This window comes from Podospora pseudocomata, chromosome 6, assembly GCF_035222375.1.
Source record: "Podospora pseudocomata strain CBS 415.72m chromosome 6, whole genome shotgun sequence".
NCBI lineage: Eukaryota > Fungi > Ascomycota > Sordariomycetes > Sordariales > Podosporaceae > Podospora > Podospora pseudocomata.
The window spans coordinates 254,350-273,268 of NC_085890.1; the positions used below are offsets into that span (position 1 = coordinate 254,350).

At 51.6% G+C, this 18,919-nt stretch overlaps 8 protein-coding genes across 8 annotated transcripts; 2 read left to right on the plus strand and 6 right to left on the minus strand.

Annotated features, from left to right (window-relative positions):
- Nucleotides 1-408: 408 nt before the first annotated feature.
- On the plus strand, nucleotides 409-3,635 carry QC762_603690 (uncharacterized protein). Its single transcript, XM_062892061.1, has 2 exons — nucleotides 409-1,387; nucleotides 1,446-3,635. The coding sequence occupies exons 1-2, from the start codon at nucleotides 982-984 to the stop codon at nucleotides 3,227-3,229; spliced, it is 2,190 nt and encodes a 729-aa protein (XP_062740133.1). The 5' UTR covers nucleotides 409-981; the 3' UTR covers nucleotides 3,230-3,635.
- Nucleotides 3,631-5,806, minus strand: QC762_603700 (uncharacterized protein; the record flags this gene model as incomplete). The annotated part of the gene is made up of 5 exons (XM_062892062.1): nucleotides 3,631-3,950; nucleotides 4,013-4,801; nucleotides 4,857-5,003; nucleotides 5,074-5,655; nucleotides 5,747-5,806. 5 exons carry the CDS (start codon nucleotides 5,804-5,806, stop codon nucleotides 3,798-3,800), a joined length of 1,731 nt encoding a protein of 576 aa, XP_062740134.1. The 3' UTR covers nucleotides 3,631-3,797.
- Nucleotides 5,807-6,400: 594 nt separating this feature from the next.
- Nucleotides 6,401-7,290, minus strand: QC762_603705 (uncharacterized protein; the record flags this gene model as incomplete). The annotated part of the gene is made up of 3 exons (XM_062892063.1): nucleotides 6,401-6,716; nucleotides 6,781-6,906; nucleotides 7,001-7,290. The coding sequence occupies 3 exons, from the start codon at nucleotides 7,288-7,290 to the stop codon at nucleotides 6,401-6,403; spliced, it is 732 nt and encodes a 243-aa protein (XP_062740135.1).
- Nucleotides 7,291-7,987: 697 nt separating this feature from the next.
- Nucleotides 7,988-8,182, plus strand: QC762_603710 (uncharacterized protein; the record flags this gene model as incomplete). The annotated part of the gene is made up of 1 exon (XM_062892064.1): nucleotides 7,988-8,182. The coding sequence occupies one exon, from the start codon at nucleotides 7,988-7,990 to the stop codon at nucleotides 8,180-8,182; it is 195 nt and encodes a 64-aa protein (XP_062740136.1).
- A 163-nt stretch (nucleotides 8,183-8,345) lies between these two features.
- QC762_603720 (uncharacterized protein) lies at nucleotides 8,346-9,803 on the minus strand (the record flags this gene model as incomplete). Its single annotated transcript, XM_062892065.1, has 1 exon — nucleotides 8,346-9,803. One exon carries the CDS (start codon nucleotides 9,801-9,803, stop codon nucleotides 8,346-8,348), a length of 1,458 nt encoding a protein of 485 aa, XP_062740137.1.
- A 315-nt stretch (nucleotides 9,804-10,118) lies between these two features.
- On the minus strand, nucleotides 10,119-12,031 carry QC762_603730 (uncharacterized protein; the record flags this gene model as incomplete). Its single annotated transcript, XM_062892066.1, has 2 exons — nucleotides 11,158-12,031; nucleotides 10,119-11,103 (listed from the first exon to the last, which is right to left on the minus strand). The coding sequence occupies exons 1-2, from the start codon at nucleotides 11,484-11,486 to the stop codon at nucleotides 10,119-10,121; spliced, it is 1,314 nt and encodes a 437-aa protein (XP_062740138.1). The 5' UTR covers nucleotides 11,487-12,031.
- A 2,012-nt stretch (nucleotides 12,032-14,043) lies between these two features.
- Nucleotides 14,044-16,876, minus strand: QC762_603740 (uncharacterized protein; the record flags this gene model as incomplete). Its single annotated transcript, XM_062892067.1, has 2 exons — nucleotides 14,044-16,562; nucleotides 16,852-16,876. The coding sequence occupies 2 exons, from the start codon at nucleotides 16,874-16,876 to the stop codon at nucleotides 14,380-14,382; spliced, it is 2,208 nt and encodes a 735-aa protein (XP_062740139.1). The 3' UTR covers nucleotides 14,044-14,379.
- Nucleotides 16,877-17,568: 692 nt separating this feature from the next.
- Nucleotides 17,569-18,160, minus strand: QC762_0089850 (uncharacterized protein; the record flags this gene model as incomplete). The annotated part of the gene is made up of 3 exons (XM_062884048.1): nucleotides 17,569-17,578; nucleotides 17,833-17,972; nucleotides 18,128-18,160. 3 exons carry the CDS (start codon nucleotides 18,158-18,160, stop codon nucleotides 17,569-17,571), a joined length of 183 nt encoding a protein of 60 aa, XP_062740140.1.
- Nucleotides 18,161-18,919: the final 759 nt, after the last annotated feature.

The following is an 18,919-nucleotide window of genomic DNA, read 5'->3' on the forward strand; positions in this document are numbered from 1 at the left end:
TTGCTTTACCGTTGTATATCAAAGCTGTCTTCAAAATAGTAAGTAACGCTTTCGCATTTTTTATTTTGCGTTAAGGTTTTAGTTTTTTTGGTCGTTTTTCTTTTGGTTTTTTTTGGGGTTTTTTTTTTCTCCCTTTTATAATCCATTAATCTATCTACTTTATTAGTCTAAACCCTATAGTATTTCTAGTGTATTCTTTTCCCTATCAATGCTTTCCACCAATAATCTAACCTATACGCACGACCGGATCTACAGATCAATGCTACACAACAATGTAGACATGCTAGGGCGAGACCTTCCCGATATAGCTATGACAGCGAGCTGCAGGACATACGCAAGTCACATTATCAAAGCCCTGTTACAATGTGTAGCAATAACCGAATCTCCTCTTGTTGTTAACTGTCTTAAAAGTATGCAGGCCTTTGCTAAGCTACCTAGTCCAGACCACCTCCCACCGGTTGATAAGCTTGACTCGCGGTAGCTTTCATGTACTCTCAGCAAGGTGCACAGGTCCTTACTCATGTCAGCCTTCCTTGCAAATGGCTCCACTGTTGAACGAACGCTATCTGCGCGATGACAGCAACATGTCGTGATACACAGGCACAGGAGGCAATGGCAACTACCTTGCATTGGTTACCCCGGTAGTGCCTCAGTTTGGCCATTCAAAACCTCTTGCCTCACACCCTCAGAGCTATTGCACTGCCATTTCCAAACATCTCTGCTAAGAGTAGTAACAGACTGTTGGAAAGACGTACTGACATCCCGAAGGCCGAGATGACGATTGCGAATCCCACCTCTTCCCACAATGGCGAGATGAAAGAGACTCCTGTTCTTGCTTGTGTGCAGAGGTCACTTCTAGAAGATACGTACGGCATTGTACGAAAGGGCTAGTGGTCAAAGCACGAGCTCTCCGTTCATCTGCACTGCCTTGGTGGGGGCAAGAGCACCCCAGATAAATCTGTCAAACCCCTACCTCCTGAGATGGCCCCGGTTCTTACACACTTCCCACGAAGCATTGACATTCTTCTCCAACTTACTCAAAAGCTTGTTCATTTCTCAACCACTATGGAGTACATTGACTCTGCAAAGAATGCCTTGCGGACCGACTTTACTTGGAACCGGGTCGGCCACCTTGCAGCAAGAGGAGCTCGTGCCTTTCCCCAGGCCAGTGTTGAATATGTCCTGGACAAGTTTCCCATCATCGGATGGTTACCTCGGTACAACTATCGATGGATCATCAACGACATTATTGCTGGCTTAACCATCGGGCTCATGTTGATTCCTCAAGGACTTTCCTACGCTAAGATCGCCACCATTCCTGTTCAGTATGGCCTCATGTCTAGCTGGGCTCCATCAGTCATCTATGCCTTTATGGGAACCACAAAGGGTAAGTGAAACGGCTTACCATGTGGGGGTGATTTGGTTTCTGACCTCCGGCACTGTAGATCTCTCGACCGGTCCTACCTCCCTCATCAGTCTCCTCACGGCAGAAATCATCGAGGCTCTTCACGGTGAGGAGTGGTCGCCGGTGGAGATCGCGTCGGCAGTTGCCATGATGATGGGCATATATGGTATGGCAATTGGATTTCTCAAGCTTGGCTTCCTATTGGAGTTCATCTCCCTTCCCGTCTTGAGCGGGTTCATATCAGCGGTCGCGATCACGATCATTCTTAACCAGATGGACTCTCTTCTGGGCGAACCCAACGTCGGCGACGGCACTGCCACGCAAATTCGAGATATCTTCCAGCAGTTGCCCCAGGCCAACGGCTATGCATGTGCCATTGGATTCACGGGTATACTCCTCCTCACAGTGCTTGACCAGGCCGGCAAGAGATGGGGGGAAAAGAACAGAATCATCTGGTTCCTATCCATCACCCGGGCTTTCATTGCACTGGTCATTTTCACTGGCGTCGGATATGCTGTCAATCATTCTCGTGGAGCTTCCGAGAACTACCTGTTTGATGTTGCCAAGGTTCAAGCAGATGGACAAGAACCACCCAATGTGCCCAGTGCCGCCCTGTTGTCCAAAGTTGCGTCCCGCAGCATCGCCGTCTTCGTCGGCTCCGCAGTGGAGCATACGGCGATTGCCCGCGCCTTCGCGGTTAGGAACAACTACGTCACAGACCAGAGCCAGGAGCTGACATACTACGGCGTCACCAACGTCTTCAACTCGTTTTTCCACGCAATGGGTGTCGGTGGCGCCATGTCCCGAACGGCCGTCAACTCTGCCTGCAACGTCAAATCTCCCTTGTCAGGGTTCGTGACCACGGCTGTTGTGCTTGTGTCCATCTTCAAACTCGTTGGAACCCTCTATTGGATCCCCAAAGCAACCTTGGCCGCTATCATCATCACCGCAGTTTGGCCGCTGATGTCATCACCCAGAGTCTTCTACGGGTACTGGAAGACATCACTCGCCGACTTCATCTCTTCCATGATTGCATTTTGGGTGTCTCTGTTTGTTTCAACTGAGCTGGGCATTGCATCAGCTGTGGGTTTCAACATCGTATATGTCCTGCTCCGACAAGTTTTCGCAACTGTCCGGCCCCTGCCAGATGCCCAAAGCTCGACCAGCTCTGAACTTCCGCTTCCCCTTTCGGTTCCTCATGGCGATATCCCCTCGCATGTCAACCTGCCTCCGGATGTCCACGTTTTCGCCTTCACTGACAGCCTCTTCTTCCCAAATGCGTACCACGCCAAACATGCCATCATCGACACTGTGAAGACAATGCATGCCCCAATCTTCAATGGCAGTTGTGGCCTGGAGCAGGAACGACAGTGGTCAGTGACCGGGGAGAATAGAATTGCCAAGTTGAGGAGACAAGCGGGCATTACTGATGGCACACATTTGCCTGCGATCGGCTTGCTAGTCCTCGATTTCGGGCGAACCAACCATGTTGATGTCACTGCCTGTACGCACATGAAGGCCATGGTTAAAGAGGTTAGAATGTACGGCGGTGCTTCTGTGGAGGTGAGATTTGCCAACATGTCAGAATATGTCCGCCAACGCTTCGAAAGAGCTGGGTGGACGTTGGTGGACGGCTGGCCGGCCGGATCTGATGGAGGATCGCAAGATGGGAACAAGGTTACTCGAGTGTTTGACAGTCTTGTTGACGCAGTTTTGGCCCCTAGACAGCTGAGCACCAGACTTGGCACGTCGGGGAGTGAGAAGAGTAGTGGCAAGAGCGTCAAAGAGGGAAGAGAGAAAGTGAGCATGAGAGAACAAGTATGAACTGCACATAGGTGAGAGATTTGGTTGTTGTTTTCTGACTGGTCAAACACTGGAATATGAGATGTTCAGTGTGATTAACCTGGTCTAGAGAACCAGCTACAGAAGCTTTCAGAAGTTGCAGTTACCACTGGGCGTTGCTGTTAGTAATTGAATTAGGAACAACTCTTGATCACAAAGCTACATGGTATTCGGTATGAAAGGCTTCCATCCAGGCTAAACCATGCTGTTTGCAATGTTATGATGCTGATAAGCTGACCCATAGATATACTCCATTTCCAGGGCAATGGTTAGTTAGCAGTCGGCAATTGCTAAGTCGATTTGTTCAGTTACAGATGCCACTACGTCGGTACGCCTGGGGTGAAAGTTGACTTTCACCAAAGTGCCTAGCCGAAATTGTGGGCTCTTTAAGCATATTCGTGACCCTCGACCAAATGGTAGCCGTGTGAACCTGCCCCAGCAGCTACACGAGAGCTTGAGAAAGAGGAGCATGTCTCTCCCCTACTAGACGTTTCTCTCTCCGCCGGTAGTAAGTTTGCTTGTAGAAAGAACTTTATTGATAATTGATCTTTCAACTCGGAGTGGGGCTTTCCGTGGATGTCATGCTCTCCGGGGTCGGGGGTGCTTCCACCGGTCTGAGGGGAAGTCCTGGCCCAGCAAATGGATTCGGGCTGACTGGCAGCCCATCACGGCCAATAAGCATAGAGGGGAAGCGAAGCTCGACCTAAATGTGGCGCTTGTGGTCAGACCAGTACACTGCAAGACCTAAGACGGCAGCGTACTTACGTCGTTGACAATTTGAGCATATTTTAGCCCAATATTTTCTGTGATCACCTTTAATCTCCCCTTGGCCCACAACCGCTGTTCCTCGGTTGTGATGTCGTGGTTTTTGACACAGGTTAATGGCCACAGGACGAGAAAGGCAGGGAGCGCTTTAAGGGGACCTTCGTCACCACAAGCGAAGCCGGAAATACCTGAGCTTGTGTTGAAACCGTCTTTATGCTTCGTGTGCCAGCCGAAATGATAAGGCACCGAGGCTAGAATCTCTGAAATAGTCTCCTCGCATATACTTTTAGAGGTACGGTATCCCGGGGTCGTGCGATAGTCAATGGGAGAACAACAGTACGCCGTCAAGCGGATACTGAGCGCTGCCAACAGCAACCGAGAGACCCTTGAAATGTTCCAGGCACTAGCCGTGACAAAGTCGGGGTATATGTCAACGCGGCCTGGAAACACATCCACTTTGGCGTAGTCTCCACCCTTGGACAGGCTGATATCGTCCTCATAGACCCAGCACAAGGTATGAAAGCAGAACTGTCTTGGAACTGAGGCTTGCCAGCTAATGATGTCCCGATCTAGGGCCTCTACTTTCTGGATGAGCCGGTAAATTTGCTCCAGGGGCTGAGGGGACCTGGCTTGCCCTACTAGCAAGTGGTTCGATTCTGTTCGGAGGTCTGTATATTTGAGTGCAAGATGCTGAGATGTGGCAAGCAGCGTGTTGTTTTCAACACCACTTGACATCCACCAGTTTGTACCAAAGGGAATCGGCATGCCCGACGACAGTGTCCGTGAGACCTAGTCCTCTGTCAGTTCCACGCTTTGGTGACTTGTCGATTCAACTGGGCTTTACCAGCTGGTGCCGAACTGCTGAGAACAGCAGGGCCCCTGTTTTTGTTCGGCAGATGTCATCGCGGCCTCGCGACTTAATGATGTTGACGGCGCCATCGATATGCGAGCGCCACGCTAGCATGCGACTTTCTCTGTTGGCAGTGATACTCTACTCATGTTAGCATAGACCTATGTCTTCCCGATAGTCTTGAGCCGCCCGGAGTCTGCTAATGACGTACCTCATATAAAGACAACAGGAGCACCGTAGCTAACGTGGCGTGGGCGGTGGCTTTGGTGGGGTGGCCGAGGGCTTTATAAGTCCCCCCGAGCGCAAGTGTATGCTCTTTGAGAGATAGCTGAGCAAGGTCAATACTGTCGGATCGGTTGTGGTGGCTGAGAAGTGCGAATGCGCAGGCGTTGAAGGCGTAGCGCAGGGAACTCTCGGCTGGTTCTGATTCAATGAGTGGAATAAGATACTCCATGAACCCGTGCGGGGTACTCTCAGTCAGGGGCACGAGGATAAAGTTGGAGGCAAAGTAGCACGATGCTCGCTGTGCAAGAGGTACTGTTAACACCGGGGATGGGCTCGCGCTATCCGAGCCCCATGACTGAGGTTCTTCCTGCACAAAGACAAGAGCGCGAGCGCTGTATTCAGCAGCGTCGGCGAGCGGTGGAGGCGGTAATGTGCTTTGTGCGTTGCGCAAACGATGAACGGTGGATTTGGTCTGGTCTCGGTGGACAATCTCGAACTCGGGCCGGTAACCACCACACTCTCTTCGGGACTTCTCACAGCGTTTGCAGGTAGGCTTTTCCTCGTCACACTGGAGATTGGGGGTTGCATCGGTAGTTGGTCAGCACTGGACTTGTGGCAGACAAGTAGGTATATTCACGGTACCAAGACCCATTATTTACCTTTATACGACGCTGTCGACATGTGCGGCACCCTCTCGAGGGCTTCCCGCCATAGACCATTTCGAATCCTATGCAAAGCCGACATGTAATGGGAAATCGAAAGTAACTGTGTCAAAATACCGATGGCTAAGTCCAAAATTATCATCCGAGACCAGATGCGATGCTGGGATTCCACGCCGGATTGGTAATGGTGGAACTTCTGCGGGGTTCTTCAGCGGCGAGCAAGACGAGGGGACGCTGCCAAGGGAATAGTTTCCCCTACCTCTTCGGTTGAAGTCCCACCAATCTCAGGCATGATCCCGACTGGCGCAGGCCGTCGGCAAGCCCAACCGAAATGTTTGACTGTCTGGTCTGAGGTTGCCAGGGGTTCATTTTTTGGCCACATGCAAGAGGGGCCAGCCCCTTTCAAGTCAGCGTTACAATAGGATCACCACTGACAGTTACAAATCTCAGTCGACTGCATGCGCTGTTCAAAATATCAATTCCTCAATTTTTGTTAGAATCGTGTCAACTAACCAGTTTGCCGCTGAGAATAAGGCCTTACTTTCCAATTCTTCCTCGACACCATCCCCTTGTTCTCCTCCAGCTCCGCATTCCCGGGGTTTTCACACCTCTTAGACCAAGCACTTGCGATCCACGTTGATACTGCCGTGCCTACACAGCAACCACTGGAAGGATTCTCGTGTCCATAGCTCTGCGGTCAAATATTTTGAAGTCCAGCACATCTTTGAACTGGTCCCGAACTTTCTCCAGCTGTGTCTGGGCCTGTTGCATCCTCTCGGGTGACGATTCCACCAGAGTCCGCACATTGAGCATCCAGTACGAGGCGTAGGGCTCTCGAGCCGAGAGATTCATGACTTTGTCAGAAGGCAAGGAGTCCTCAGCGATCCAGGTCCGGATCAGGGCAAACTCAGTAAAGTAATCTCTCTGCCACCAATGGTATGATTCTTCAAAAATGTTGGACACTCGCCTGCAGATATGAACAGTTAGTTAAAAGAAAACCGACAGGGTTGAAGGCTTGGACATGCGTAAACTTGTTGTCGGCCAGTATTTTTTCCAATCCGAGATCAATGATTTCAACTGTTCTTCGCTGCGTCATGTAAGGAGGTAATCGTTGGCTGGGAGGATCGGGAAGCTCCGTCCACCGGAGAAGACGAGGTCTGTCAGCAGGAATGCTCACTGCTTCTCTGCTTGTGAAAGGTCATCGAGTTAGCAGTGCTTTGAGAGCATGTGCGTTCTTGAAAAAATACCCACCCCTTCTTGGCACCCTCGACTTCACTGTCAGTGAGGCGTGTGCGCACTTGGATGGTGCAGGGTTGCTTGGTTAGGATCTGATGCAGTTCGTTCCAGTGTGAAGCATTTGCGTGTCGCTCTTTCTGGAGTTCTTTGATAGTCGAGATGCCTTTCACTGCTGGGCTGGGCTCAAAGTGTTGAACACGCGTGAATTGATGTCGCTCATGCATCTCGGTAAAGCCGCCAAGTAGAGCCAGAATCTTCGGAACTTCATGTTCTTTGATGACAGACGAGAGGAGTAGCTCGTGCATGATGATTTAGAGGTGAGGTCGTAGGCCACAGCTCGAACCGAGTAAGAGGGTTTGAGAATAATTTTTGTCAGCCAACTCGATCAAAGGTTCCGTGAGAATTTAGAAAGTATTGCCGTCGGAGTTGGAATAAGGGTTTGTTTATAAATAGGGCCTGCAGGTGAATATGAAGCAGGAAGGAAATCAGTGGACGCTACCGTAGCCAAGTAGCAAATTGTGGCTGGAGTGAGGAAGCTACCCCACCTAACCAGGCATCTTGTGGTAACCCTAACCCTGGTCATTATTCTGGGTCTCTGCACCATTCCTACACCTCTCTGATCAGAGGAATGGGTCTTGTTCGATTCTCTAGACTAAAGAAAGCTAGCTGACCTTGAAAGGAATGTACGTAGGTACTTTGGGAGCTTAACTGCTTACCCAAGCAAATTGGTGCTGTCAATACCAACCCCCAGATTCAGGTGACCGATGGACGCTTTTGTTGCCTGGAGGCTCTTGCATTCTCCCCACTTAAAATTCATCCAGTACTGTCCTTTTCACCACCAACCAACCCATTTCGGTCTGTGACGACTTTCCGAACACAACAATCTCAGGGATCCCTTTGACAACTAGAAGACGCGCCAGTATCTGATCTTGCCTCCTGTCCACAGACCTGAAACCACTGCAATGCCACCTTCGCAGTTCGCAGCCCTACCCATCGCAGCCAATGCTTTTGCAACCCTCTTTGTTGGCTTTGGAATCAATGCGATACTGCGTCCCGAGCATGCACTCACTTTCTCGAGTGGACCCTTCCCGCCAACATCGCCGACGCCGAGACAGTCAGCAGCTTGACAGCCGTCTACGGAGTCCACGACATCTTCATGGGCCTTGCTCTCTACTCAGCTGCCATCTGGGGCACTAAGAAATCTTTGGGCTGGACTTTGATTGCGGCGAGCGCCGTCGCCTTTGCTGATGGCTGTATTTGCTACACCTACGGGCAGGGACATGGAAATCATTGGGGATATGCACCGTTACTCACGATAGTTGGCACGCTGCTGATTGGTCTTTTTGACTGAGAGGGTTGCTCATAGTGCCTGGTGGATGATGGAGTGGCTGATCTGATATGTACCAAGTTCATCAGCTGGTTGAACACAGGCTCTTTGCCCCTTGACATATTGCCCCTGGACATAAACTTCAACAATATTCCTGTCATCCCCAGTCATAATGAACTTTTCAAACACCGTCTCCAGTGTGTCATCCTCTTCCACCATGGTCATGATTCCTTGGTCGGCTCCTTTGGTGCCAATGATCAGTCCATCAAAATCCTTTCCGGCCTCGAAACTTCCAATCTTGTCTTCGAGGCAGCAGACTGCAGCTCCTCCGAGGGTTGCCAGGTAAAAGACCTCGGCAATGCTTAGTCCCTTATCCTTACCTTCAGACATCACCTCTCTTGCGTTACTGGCGATCATAGCCTGCCGCATAGCATCCAACATGCTACTGGAAAACCCGCCACCACTATCCGTGCCAAGCCCAACCTTGATCTTTTTATCCAAGAGCTCCCTTACTGGGGCTGCCATAAACCCCCCTCCCACTGTCATGTTTGCTATCGGGCAGTGCGCCACTCCACAGCCCAGCTTCTCAATTATTTCCAGTTCGTGCTCATCCATATAGCAGCAGTGCGCCAGTATCGTTCTCTTCCCTAGCAGCCCAAACTCCTGGTATAGATCTGCCTCGCTCCCACCAAACTGCGGGAACAGCCGCTGAGTCTCCTCCATCTCCTGCTTAGCCTCATTGAAGTGCGTTTGCACTGCCAGATCCTCGTTCTCGCTCCGAATGTCCCCCAGCCCTTTGAGTGTTTCTTCGTCACAAGAGATGGCAAATCGAGGTGTGATGACATACTTTACCAACCTCCCTGCTGGATCTATGGCTCTGACATGTGATATGCACTCTCTGGTCTCCCTCAGCGAGTCCCCCGCACTTTTTTCCACGTAAAAGTCGGGCGAGTTGCGCGTCATGTTGCACTTTCCCACGTAGGCCCTCTGCCTCTTTTGCAAGCAAATGTCAGCCAGTATCCTCGTCGCCTCAGCGTGTACAGAACCAAAGTAGCTCGCAGTGGTGATGCCTTGTCTCAAGAACCCCTCCACGCAGGCAGTGTAGATCTTGCGGGCATAGACCGGATCGGAAAACTTGGCCTCGTTGGGAAAAGTGATCTTGGAGAGCCAGTCGAGGATGTGCATTCCCTGGCCTAGTCCTCGCTGAGCATACTGAGGGGCGTGGTTGTGGGTGTCGACAAAACCAGGTATGAGGAATTCGCCCGGGTTGAGGTGCGTGGTGTTGGTTCGGTCGAGGCAAAAAGGAAGGTGGTCGAGGGCTTGGTCTAGTTGTTCTGCCAACCCATCCGGCTCGAGCTTGACTAGTTTGTTGATCTTGCCTTGAGGATCAATAATCAGCAGGGCCAAGGGAGTAATCTCGAGCTTCGAGACCGAGAGAGAATGGATGACGGGCCCGACAAAAGCTCTTGCATGTCCCAGCGCGGCGGCCATGTCGTCTGCAGCAACTTGATTCCGTCACCAACTGGAAAGCGGAGAGCATGAAGTGGTCAGGAGAGAATGGGCGGATGTGAGATACTTGATGAGACTGAGTCGTGTGGTGAAGCGGGGTAAAACACTCAAAATTGCAGGTTGCCTGACGTGGCAAGAGCAAGTGCCCACACGTTGTTGGGCACAAATCTGTTGTTCTCAAGAGACGTCACGGGCACCAAGCAGCGACCAGTAAAAGTAGGTACGAAGTGATCTGCCCGTTAACCCGCGGACTACCTGGGTATCTACATACAGTTTCTATCCAATCTATATTCGCCGTTACACATAAATGTAGCACAAGGGTCCACCTCCAATTCCAATCGTACTCATCACATCGCGAATTTCCAACACCCCCGCTGCAGGCCCAACTACACCCAAGTCGAGCAAATCATCCAGTGTACCGTTCCTCGAGGGCGGGAAGTTGTTAAGCGTGATGGTGCCCCCAATAGCATTCGTCCTGGTCTCGGGGTGGAGATTCTGCCAGATCCACCACACACGATCGATCTGAGCATGATGCAGATAGAACGCCGGTTCACCGGGGCTGGCAAAGAGATCACCGCCCGGATCGCCGCCGATGGTGAAATGGCCTCCGGTGTGAACCCCGTAGAAACCGGTGGCAAAGTCACCTTGCATGCGGTTCTGGAAAGACAAAATGTCAGTGTAGTTGCTGATGAGGTCGTAGCTCTCAAAGTCAGTCGTCCAGTTGGAGCTGACCCATGATGAGATATCACGGCGGAGGCAGCGCGGGTTGTAGGCAAACAGGGACGATGCGGGAACGACGCCAGGTGCCGCGAGGGTTGGTGCAATTGGACCGAGGTTCACTGACATGTTGGCAAAGGGACCAGTGGTAACGCAACCGCCGCCAGAGCCAGGTGGAATACAATTGAGTCCCGTAGGCAAGCCGTCGGTGCAATTGTGAGGGACGTACTCGCCGTTCCCGCTCATTGAGGTGGAGGACCCGTCAAAAACAGGCGAGTTGAGAGGGTTGTGGGCATACTTGCCCCAGTTCCAGTAGGGGTGGTAGCCGTTGTAATTGCATTCGCTTCGCAAGGCCTGCTCGAATGCATAGGTAAAATACCGGTGCCATGATAGGAAGTTCGCAGTGCCATGGATGGAAAAGGTTTGGTTGATGTGAACGGCCACGAAGTCATCAAAGCGTGTCTTGGCCCCCGGAACCTCAAGGGGATCAAGGAGGGATGGGTGTTCCATGAGACATCTGACTGCGTTGGTGTACGCTTGCCTGTCTGCCGCAGAAAGTGATCCCCTGGTTCTTGATATCAGTGACTGATGGCACTGCGGATCGTAATGGGGTACTCACCATTCACGTCTAATAGCGACATTATCTAAGGTACAGGTTGAGGTATCACGATTCTGGGCAGCGTGGAGGGTGAGCTTGCCGAGAGCTGCCGCAGCGAGGATATCTGTTTGAAGGGTCGGGCCGACCACGTAGCCTCCCGACGCCGCCGAAGTGCCGGCTACGGAGAGAATACTGGCCAGTCCAAAAGACTTCAATGTCGCGTACATGATGAAGGCGGGCCAGTAAAGGACAATGATGTGAGAGAGTTGGCACACGAAAAACTGACATCTCGGGAATGTTTTATACCGGCAACCAAGACCCCGGGACTCCCAGGAACCATGGTTGACCATCAGTTGGAAGCCAATGAGGGTCCATGAGGGCAGAGCCTTGGTATCTAAGGAGACTTCAGTGGTACCGACAAGACTTAGCTGGCCAACCAGAGACTAGTTGACCATGTTTGACGATGGAGTCACGTATCCAAGCACGATAGACTGGCGAGTGTACATTAGCCTCATGCTGTTGGTTGTTGGTGGTGGAACTCGAGAAAAGTCTTCCATGACATGTCCGAGTAAGCGGAGGAAGGCCATGAACTCACGAAGCTGCTTGAGGGTTAGCGTCTCGTTGGGGGTTGAGGGTGGATGCAGGTGCGACTGCACTGCAACCTAACGGCAGGCAGCATATTGAGCCTTGGGGCCTTTTGAAAGGCGGTGGTGTTGATAGTACCAGGAATATTTGTATGTGTTTCGGCCGAGAGCGGAAGAATAACCATGGCGCACTAGGGTGCAGTGGCTCGAGTTTTGTTTTATTTGGATATGTGTCAACATGGTAATGGTATAAGGTGTCTCGGCAGTTTGGGACATTTTCGTTTCTCACCCGCCCAACCTTGGCATTGGCTGGGACAGGGTACCCGTAAATAGATGCATGATGCATGATGCTTGATTCCAGTAGCCACCTACCCGAGTCCAGGTATTTTTGTGTCTGTCGGTGTGTCGGTGTGTCGGTGTGTCGGTGTGGTTGCGGGGCAGCTGTCACCCAAAGTGTACACAAAGCAACATGGAATTCTCTTGCTGTTTATTATCCAGCCAACTATACTGATGAAGTGCTTATGGCAAGTGCCGCCATCTTTTCTTTGACAACGAAAGCCCGGGCAAGAATAGAGATCTGTGTAGCTAAAAAGACCTGACGTAGTCGCAATTGCAGACGATAGTCTACCAAGTAAGCCATAACGCCGGTAGTTTTCGAATTCCAGGCTTTCACATACCACAGTTACCTGCTAGAGATAGCGTAGGGCGGTCACGGCAGCCTGGTTGCCGTGATGGCACAACTTTCGCCGTCTTGCTCCTTCTTCCTGTAACGTTAAACTTTGTTTGACCAGTTTCATCTCGCACCCCGACAAATGTCTTGTCCAGCGACTTTGTTAATTCATTCAACCCTTTTCCATTAGTTTTCAATAAGCAAACGTCGACTCCCGTACCTAAACAAAACCCTACACTTTCCTCTTTGTTATGCTCCCTCACCTTGCGCAGAAAGACACATGTCGGCTAGATCGGATAATCGGGACCGAGGCTTGAGTGTGAAATAGCGTGTCGCTGCACTGACGATTAAGCAGTGCCGAGCTATTATCATCAACCTGGCCCATAGACTTGATGTTTTGGAGATTGTCATTGCCAAGATGCTCAGGGAAGCTGGTATAAGCTGGCGCCAGCTTCGTCCAGGCTGTGAGCTCCTGATGCGCTTCACAGCCGCCAAAGATAAGCCGCAAGGGGTGCCCATACCCGATCTAGGCATGTTTCGTCTTGACATTACTCCTGTTAACTGTGACATCTACTGACCACCTTGATAGATAGCTAAACACCTTGTTGCTCCCAGAGATGTGATAGATTTAAGCGTTGAGAGCATGGAGAAGCGGCTACCCAAGCCTGTGGCAGATCTGACCGGCGATCTCACGATTGACCTCACAGAAGATGATGGCTCCCACCCGACCCAGAGCCAAGTTCATGATATCAACGGACTAGCTGCGTGTCTCAGTGATAAGCAGTTTCGTGCCCTTGTCCTTGTACTTGCTCATAACCCTGCCACAGCGGTCCTCACTCAGTACAGGCTTTGGGCTGCCAGTCTAGGGTGGATGGCTCCGGGCTCACGAGGACTCGCCGTGGCGCCCCAAATGATAACCAGAATGGGGGCGTCCCAATCAATCCCGGGTGGGTTACGACTCCAGAATGGCCGACCGCCTCGGCCAATCCGCGCTGGCTCAGAGAAGAAACCCAGCCACGTGCGCAAGGCTGTGAAACCTGGCCGAGGTAAAGAATGTTTTTTCATGCAAATGCAAGATGAGACTATGATTGCTAATACTGATCAGTGATGGTATACCGTCCAGTCAACAAGATTTCACAAGGTCCCTCCACAGACACCAAGTCGCGAAACCAAAAGAGTCCAGCTGAGACCAACAAGGTTGATATTATGGAGCAGATCTGGCAACATGCAATATCAGGGCCTTTAAAACAGTAGGCGTCACCAGTATTTATCATTCTCCAAGTTGTGGTGCAAGTTCTAGAACTAGGTTAGAGACCTCGCATCACCTGGTTTTGTTCTTGAGATTAGATGGGCTATGGTCTGGACGTCCAGTCGGAGATGGAGGGTTGGATAATGAAGATTGGGATGCTGCAACCACGCATATTGGCGGCGTAGATAGGGTTGCCAATCGATGTGCGTGGAAGAGGACAGTGTGGGGTGGTTGATTACCTAAGTACCTCCTTATAACCTACCTAGCTAGTCATGCTGGAGAATTTTCAAGTGTAGGTACCATCCCTATTACACTACCCAAACATTGAGCTTCTGGCAAGACCAGCACAAAGGGTAATCCCTTGTCACCTGTCAAAAGTAAAAAAGTTTGCCATGCACCCTGTCATATAAAACAAGAGACTTGCTCCCAGCACTTTTTAAGTTGCGTTTAGAACATCTGACTCTTCGAATTATAGTTTCTCTATTTTGTCCATTCCTTTATACTCCAAAATAAATATGTAGCTCCAAGACCAGCTTCGAAAAGAGCGTGTGTACTCTGGGAACACACAGGGGGTAAAATGATGCCGTGTAATACAAAGCCCGAAAGTCGCCTCAACACCCCGCTTTAATGCAAATTCAACACAGCATTGCTGCTCCCTGTCTTGATATCTTTGACCACCCACGCCATCAACTCCATGAAAACACCGAAAAGAAAAACCCAAAGCCACCTTGGCAGCCTGTCTAAGCGAGCTGGACCGTTCTTGTTTCACATCCGTAAAAGAATCCTTTACGGTTCTGGTATCCAATAGCCACACCAACGCGCCGGTAGATCTCTTGTTGACCACAGGCGGGGTTTTTGACCAACAAGAGCATGGCCGACTCTCCCAGCTCTAGGCACATGATGTCCTTTTCACCGCCGCAAGGTACGTATGGGGCAAAGGGAGACCTTGGGACTTCATCGGGCACGCAGTAGTCCAACTGGCCAACGATCTCTCCGCTATGTGCGTCTTTTGTTACGATCCGGCCATCGGAGTCCTGACGAGCAAAGAGGTCCTGGCCGGGAAATGCTGCAAAGTTGAAGCCTACGCGTTTGGCCCGCCTCCATTCAATGGCATCCCAGGATACTTGCTTCGCATTCGCTGACACGAAGCGGCGGAATCGGCCTTCCACATCCACAACTTTGACTCCCCTGCCGCGCTCTTCCATTGCCCGTCCACGGGACAAGCTGTCGGGGTTTGCCATCGGCATCCCATTGGCCGGATGAATCTTTTCTTCCACGACTGAGATGAACTTGAAGTGATCCGAGGGTTTAAAGGCGTGCTTCGTATTAGTTTCTATCCGGAGGGGAAGCGAAGCCCATGACCATGAGGGTGCAATGTGTTGCAGATTTTGTTGCGAATTCGCCCCCTTGGTGACAGACCAGGCAAGATGCCGGGCAAAGTTGTCCTTCCATAAACCTGCCAAATATTCATCACTGATGAACGAACCGCCGGCCTCGGCTTTGGCACTGTAAAAGCGAACCGCGAGCCCGGCAATGGCCAGGAACCGATCTCTAGGCTCCACCAAATCTCGCGGCGTATATGCCTCGACGATGTCAAGCCATTCCTCGTGAAGCTTTTCAATATCTCCTGTACGGCAAAGTTCGAGAAACAGCTGAGGAGACCTCCGCACCATGTTATTATTGATGAGAGTAACATGTCCCAGCTCTTCAAGCTCTGCCACTTGATTTTCCGGACAGGACCAATACCACCGCTGTTCGGTCCAGTACAAAACCCGTGGTGATAATCGTTCTTCCTGTAACGTCCATGATCTCCTTGCCACTGGAGACTCAAGCCTGATCTTGTCCAACGGCATTTGTGTATTGTGGAGCCACTTGCCGCGCAGTTTGACCGCTTTGCTGCGATGTGACCAAGCCAGCCGGTCTTTGATCATACGGTCGGTCGCCTTGGAGCTGGATGAGGCGACGAGGGTGAAGGCCGCATTTCCATACACTTCGTGCATCAGGGATGCCTCCGTGTCCCAGTTCGTCCCTTTGGGGATACATACATTGTCGATCCAAAGGTAGCTATACCCGAGGTTCTTGGTAATGCAAATCGCGTCCTGCATGGTTTCTGGCAGATGCCATGATGGAAAGGTGTTCAATCTCTCCGGGACAGGGACGCCATTCTTGGTCTTGGTACCAGCTCCTTTAATTCTGGCCCACTCAGCCGCGGGCATCTCGGTCGGATCACCCCACGAGTAGCTAAGTACCACATAATCCACCAGATTCTCGGGGCCTCTGACTAGGCGAACGTGATCGCTGTCTTTGATTTCAAGAAGCCACGTCGGATTCCGGCGTGACCAACGGTATCTTGATGAGCATTCGTGGTTGCAGTGGCAGTCCTGTATGACCCGTCGAAGCTCTTGAAAGTTGGTGTTGAGACTAGCTCCCCTTTTGGTTGGATCGTTGGCTAGATGGCGGGGCTCGTGATTAAGAGAAACCGTGGCAGAGAAGGATGGCTTTTGAGGGGGCGTGGACGTGAGCAGTAGTCTGTCACCGGAAGACTCAATGCTTAAAACAGCATACACGGGCGATTGGAGGTCAGGATTTGTTAAAGCCTCGACGTCTCGACCCGTGATCTGCTCCAAGAGAAACGCCCGGCGGAAAGTGCGGCAAGTGTCGCAACCGGATACTCTGGCGCAATAGTCGAGGTCTAGGAAACTGTGGTGAAGCAGGCGTGGCGACGAACAACCTTCGAAAGAGCTGTCTTGCCTCCGTTGCACCTCGCCCCACCGGATCAGGTCGCAGACCTCACCACAGCCATTGCACTGTCGTTGGCAGTATTCATTTGTCTTGATTTGGCCCAGGTCGTTGTGACTTGCTGTTGGCTGGCCAAACGTCTCCAGCACTAAACGGCTCAAGAGATGCACACGGCTCTCGAAGGCTGATATTGGTGACAACATTGTCAGTAAAGATGGACGATGGCAGTAGATAATTAACACGGAGATGGGACGAACAGTAGCAACAATGTCTAGAGGTTGATATAAGTAAATAATATCAAGCCTTCTAACTCGAAGACACTACGAAGTTACAGGGGTGAATGACATGCCCTGAGGATTTGAGGCTTATCCTTGTTCGATGCCAAGGCTGGTTTGCGGCCAAAAGGTTCGTGCCGCTGGGCGCTGTTGGTAGACCCTTTCAGGGGTGGCGGGGGTAGGCGATGACGCACAAACCGAGCCAAGCAGGTACGGATGGCATGGTTGGAGATGATGGGACTTGTGGAAGCCCAGGCCCTTCTTGTTGCCTGGGAAGGGACTGGGGAGGGACTGCATAGGGCTGATGCGGATTTCCAACGTGTGACAAGCCAACCGCCTATCAGCGTCCGCGCGACCGATGAGCTCCTGTGGAGGGTGTTGAAGGTTGTGGGAAGCGGTTGCTAGACCGAAGCGAAGCGAAGCGGCTCCGTGGCCGTGGTGGTGGTGGTGGTGGCTCAACGGCTTCCCGGGACGTTGCGAAGCACCCTCGTCAGGGCTCGCGGCACTGGAGAGTCATCCGGAGACCGGATCTTGGCATCAAGTATGCCTTGCGGCACGGTCGAAGCGTTGGTAGAGTAGTGAGGTGGTAGTACCGAGCCGAGTACGTATTGGCAAAGACCACGGATTTAGAGCCACTGCCACGGCCGAAATGAAAGAGACATTCTCTCGCGTCAGTCCAAGTGGGGATTTCGCCTGCCGTTCGGGGCAATGAAAACAAACGACTCAGAGGTGCAGGAATTGATGATGATTGCGATGGGGTCCATTTGGGGTTTTGTCGCACATTGTCCAATGCCGAAAAGCGTTGTGCAAGCAACTACCGAATGATGTAAGATCGTTATGCTGTCGATACCTTATGGGGACGTCGGCAACCCCGCGGTTGGGTTCCGGCGTAGAGCTCTGGAGGTTGGAAGAGGGTTATATATATCTGTAGAGTTATTAAAAAAAAAGACAAATAATCATCACCAGTCCCGCTGCAGACCACATGATATTCGTAGGTAGTTGATATGCAACGGTTCCAGGTTGTTTGTTTGTAGCAAGATGATGTGCTCATCAGAGGTCATTCGGCCCGAGGGGATCAGTGTAACAGAAGCGGCAAGGGAAGGCAGGAACATGGGACGAAATTAGATGGAAGGGCAGCGGGAGATGGAAGGCGCAGTTGATGGAAGCCGAAACACTCACTCGTGGTAAATGAGCGATACCCCACACCGGCCAGTTTTGAAGCCTACTCTGTAATGCTGCTTGGGAATCTCGATTGTGCTCGAGGCCCTAAAGAGAGCCTTGGGGGTTGGCGGGGCAGGCAAACGGCGCTGTCTCGCCCGCTAGAGGCCCCGCTGTTCCTCAGGCAGGGTGGAGATGAAGGGCAGGCAGGCAGGCAGGCAGTGTCATGTTACTGCAACCTAAAAGAATAGAGGCTTTCGATGACATCGGTGAGAACGTTGATCTCGTGAAAAGGAAAAGAAGCGCATTTGTGTACGGGGTCCGCGTCTGGTTGGTCAAGTGCCGCCATCCAAATGTGCCTCGTCTTCCAGGCTGCGCACCCGGCCAACCTAAGGGGTTTTTTGTGGACGATCGTACAGTTTCGACTTGGACTACCAAAGGTAACTCGAGTTCGGAATTGAGGCTCTGATTCGTACATCAGGGACGAACATCCGGACCAGATTGTTTGGATTCCAGGTTGCTTCCATTCCATTGCTTGCATTGCTTGCTAACAGCGTAGCTAATCGCAGGCAGACGGGCTCGGAGTATCTTGCGGCTCCTTGGGGCAGAATGCGCAGTCGAGAGCAATCAGATTCACCGCACCCTCGACCTGTTCAAGCAGTCAGAACTGTGGACGTAGAAGCTATCACCAGCATGGATAATGGATGGCCGAGTGCGAAGTGCCCTTGCTCACCAGTATGGAGCTTGCCTTGATCTGGGAAAGCTTGAAGGGAGCTTGGCAGCCAATGGCAGCGCGCTCTCTTCCCAGGAGGGCAGCCGATGACACCTGCGAGGTCCAACAAGCGAGAATCACTCGGGCACTGCCATCCGGCCAACCCCAAATTCGACATTTCATGCGTATTCCGTCGCGACTAACAAGACTCGGTGTGGGGTCCAAAAGACAGTGAGTAATACACCCCCTGAGTTGGAACTATATTCGATCATTTTTGTGGCCGACAGCAGTCAAAACACGTATGGTGGGCTCGTTCATGATGCGCATCCGGCCCCGGGATCCGGTCATGGGGGGATGGATGGATGGAGGGATGGATAGATGCACTCACTCATCATG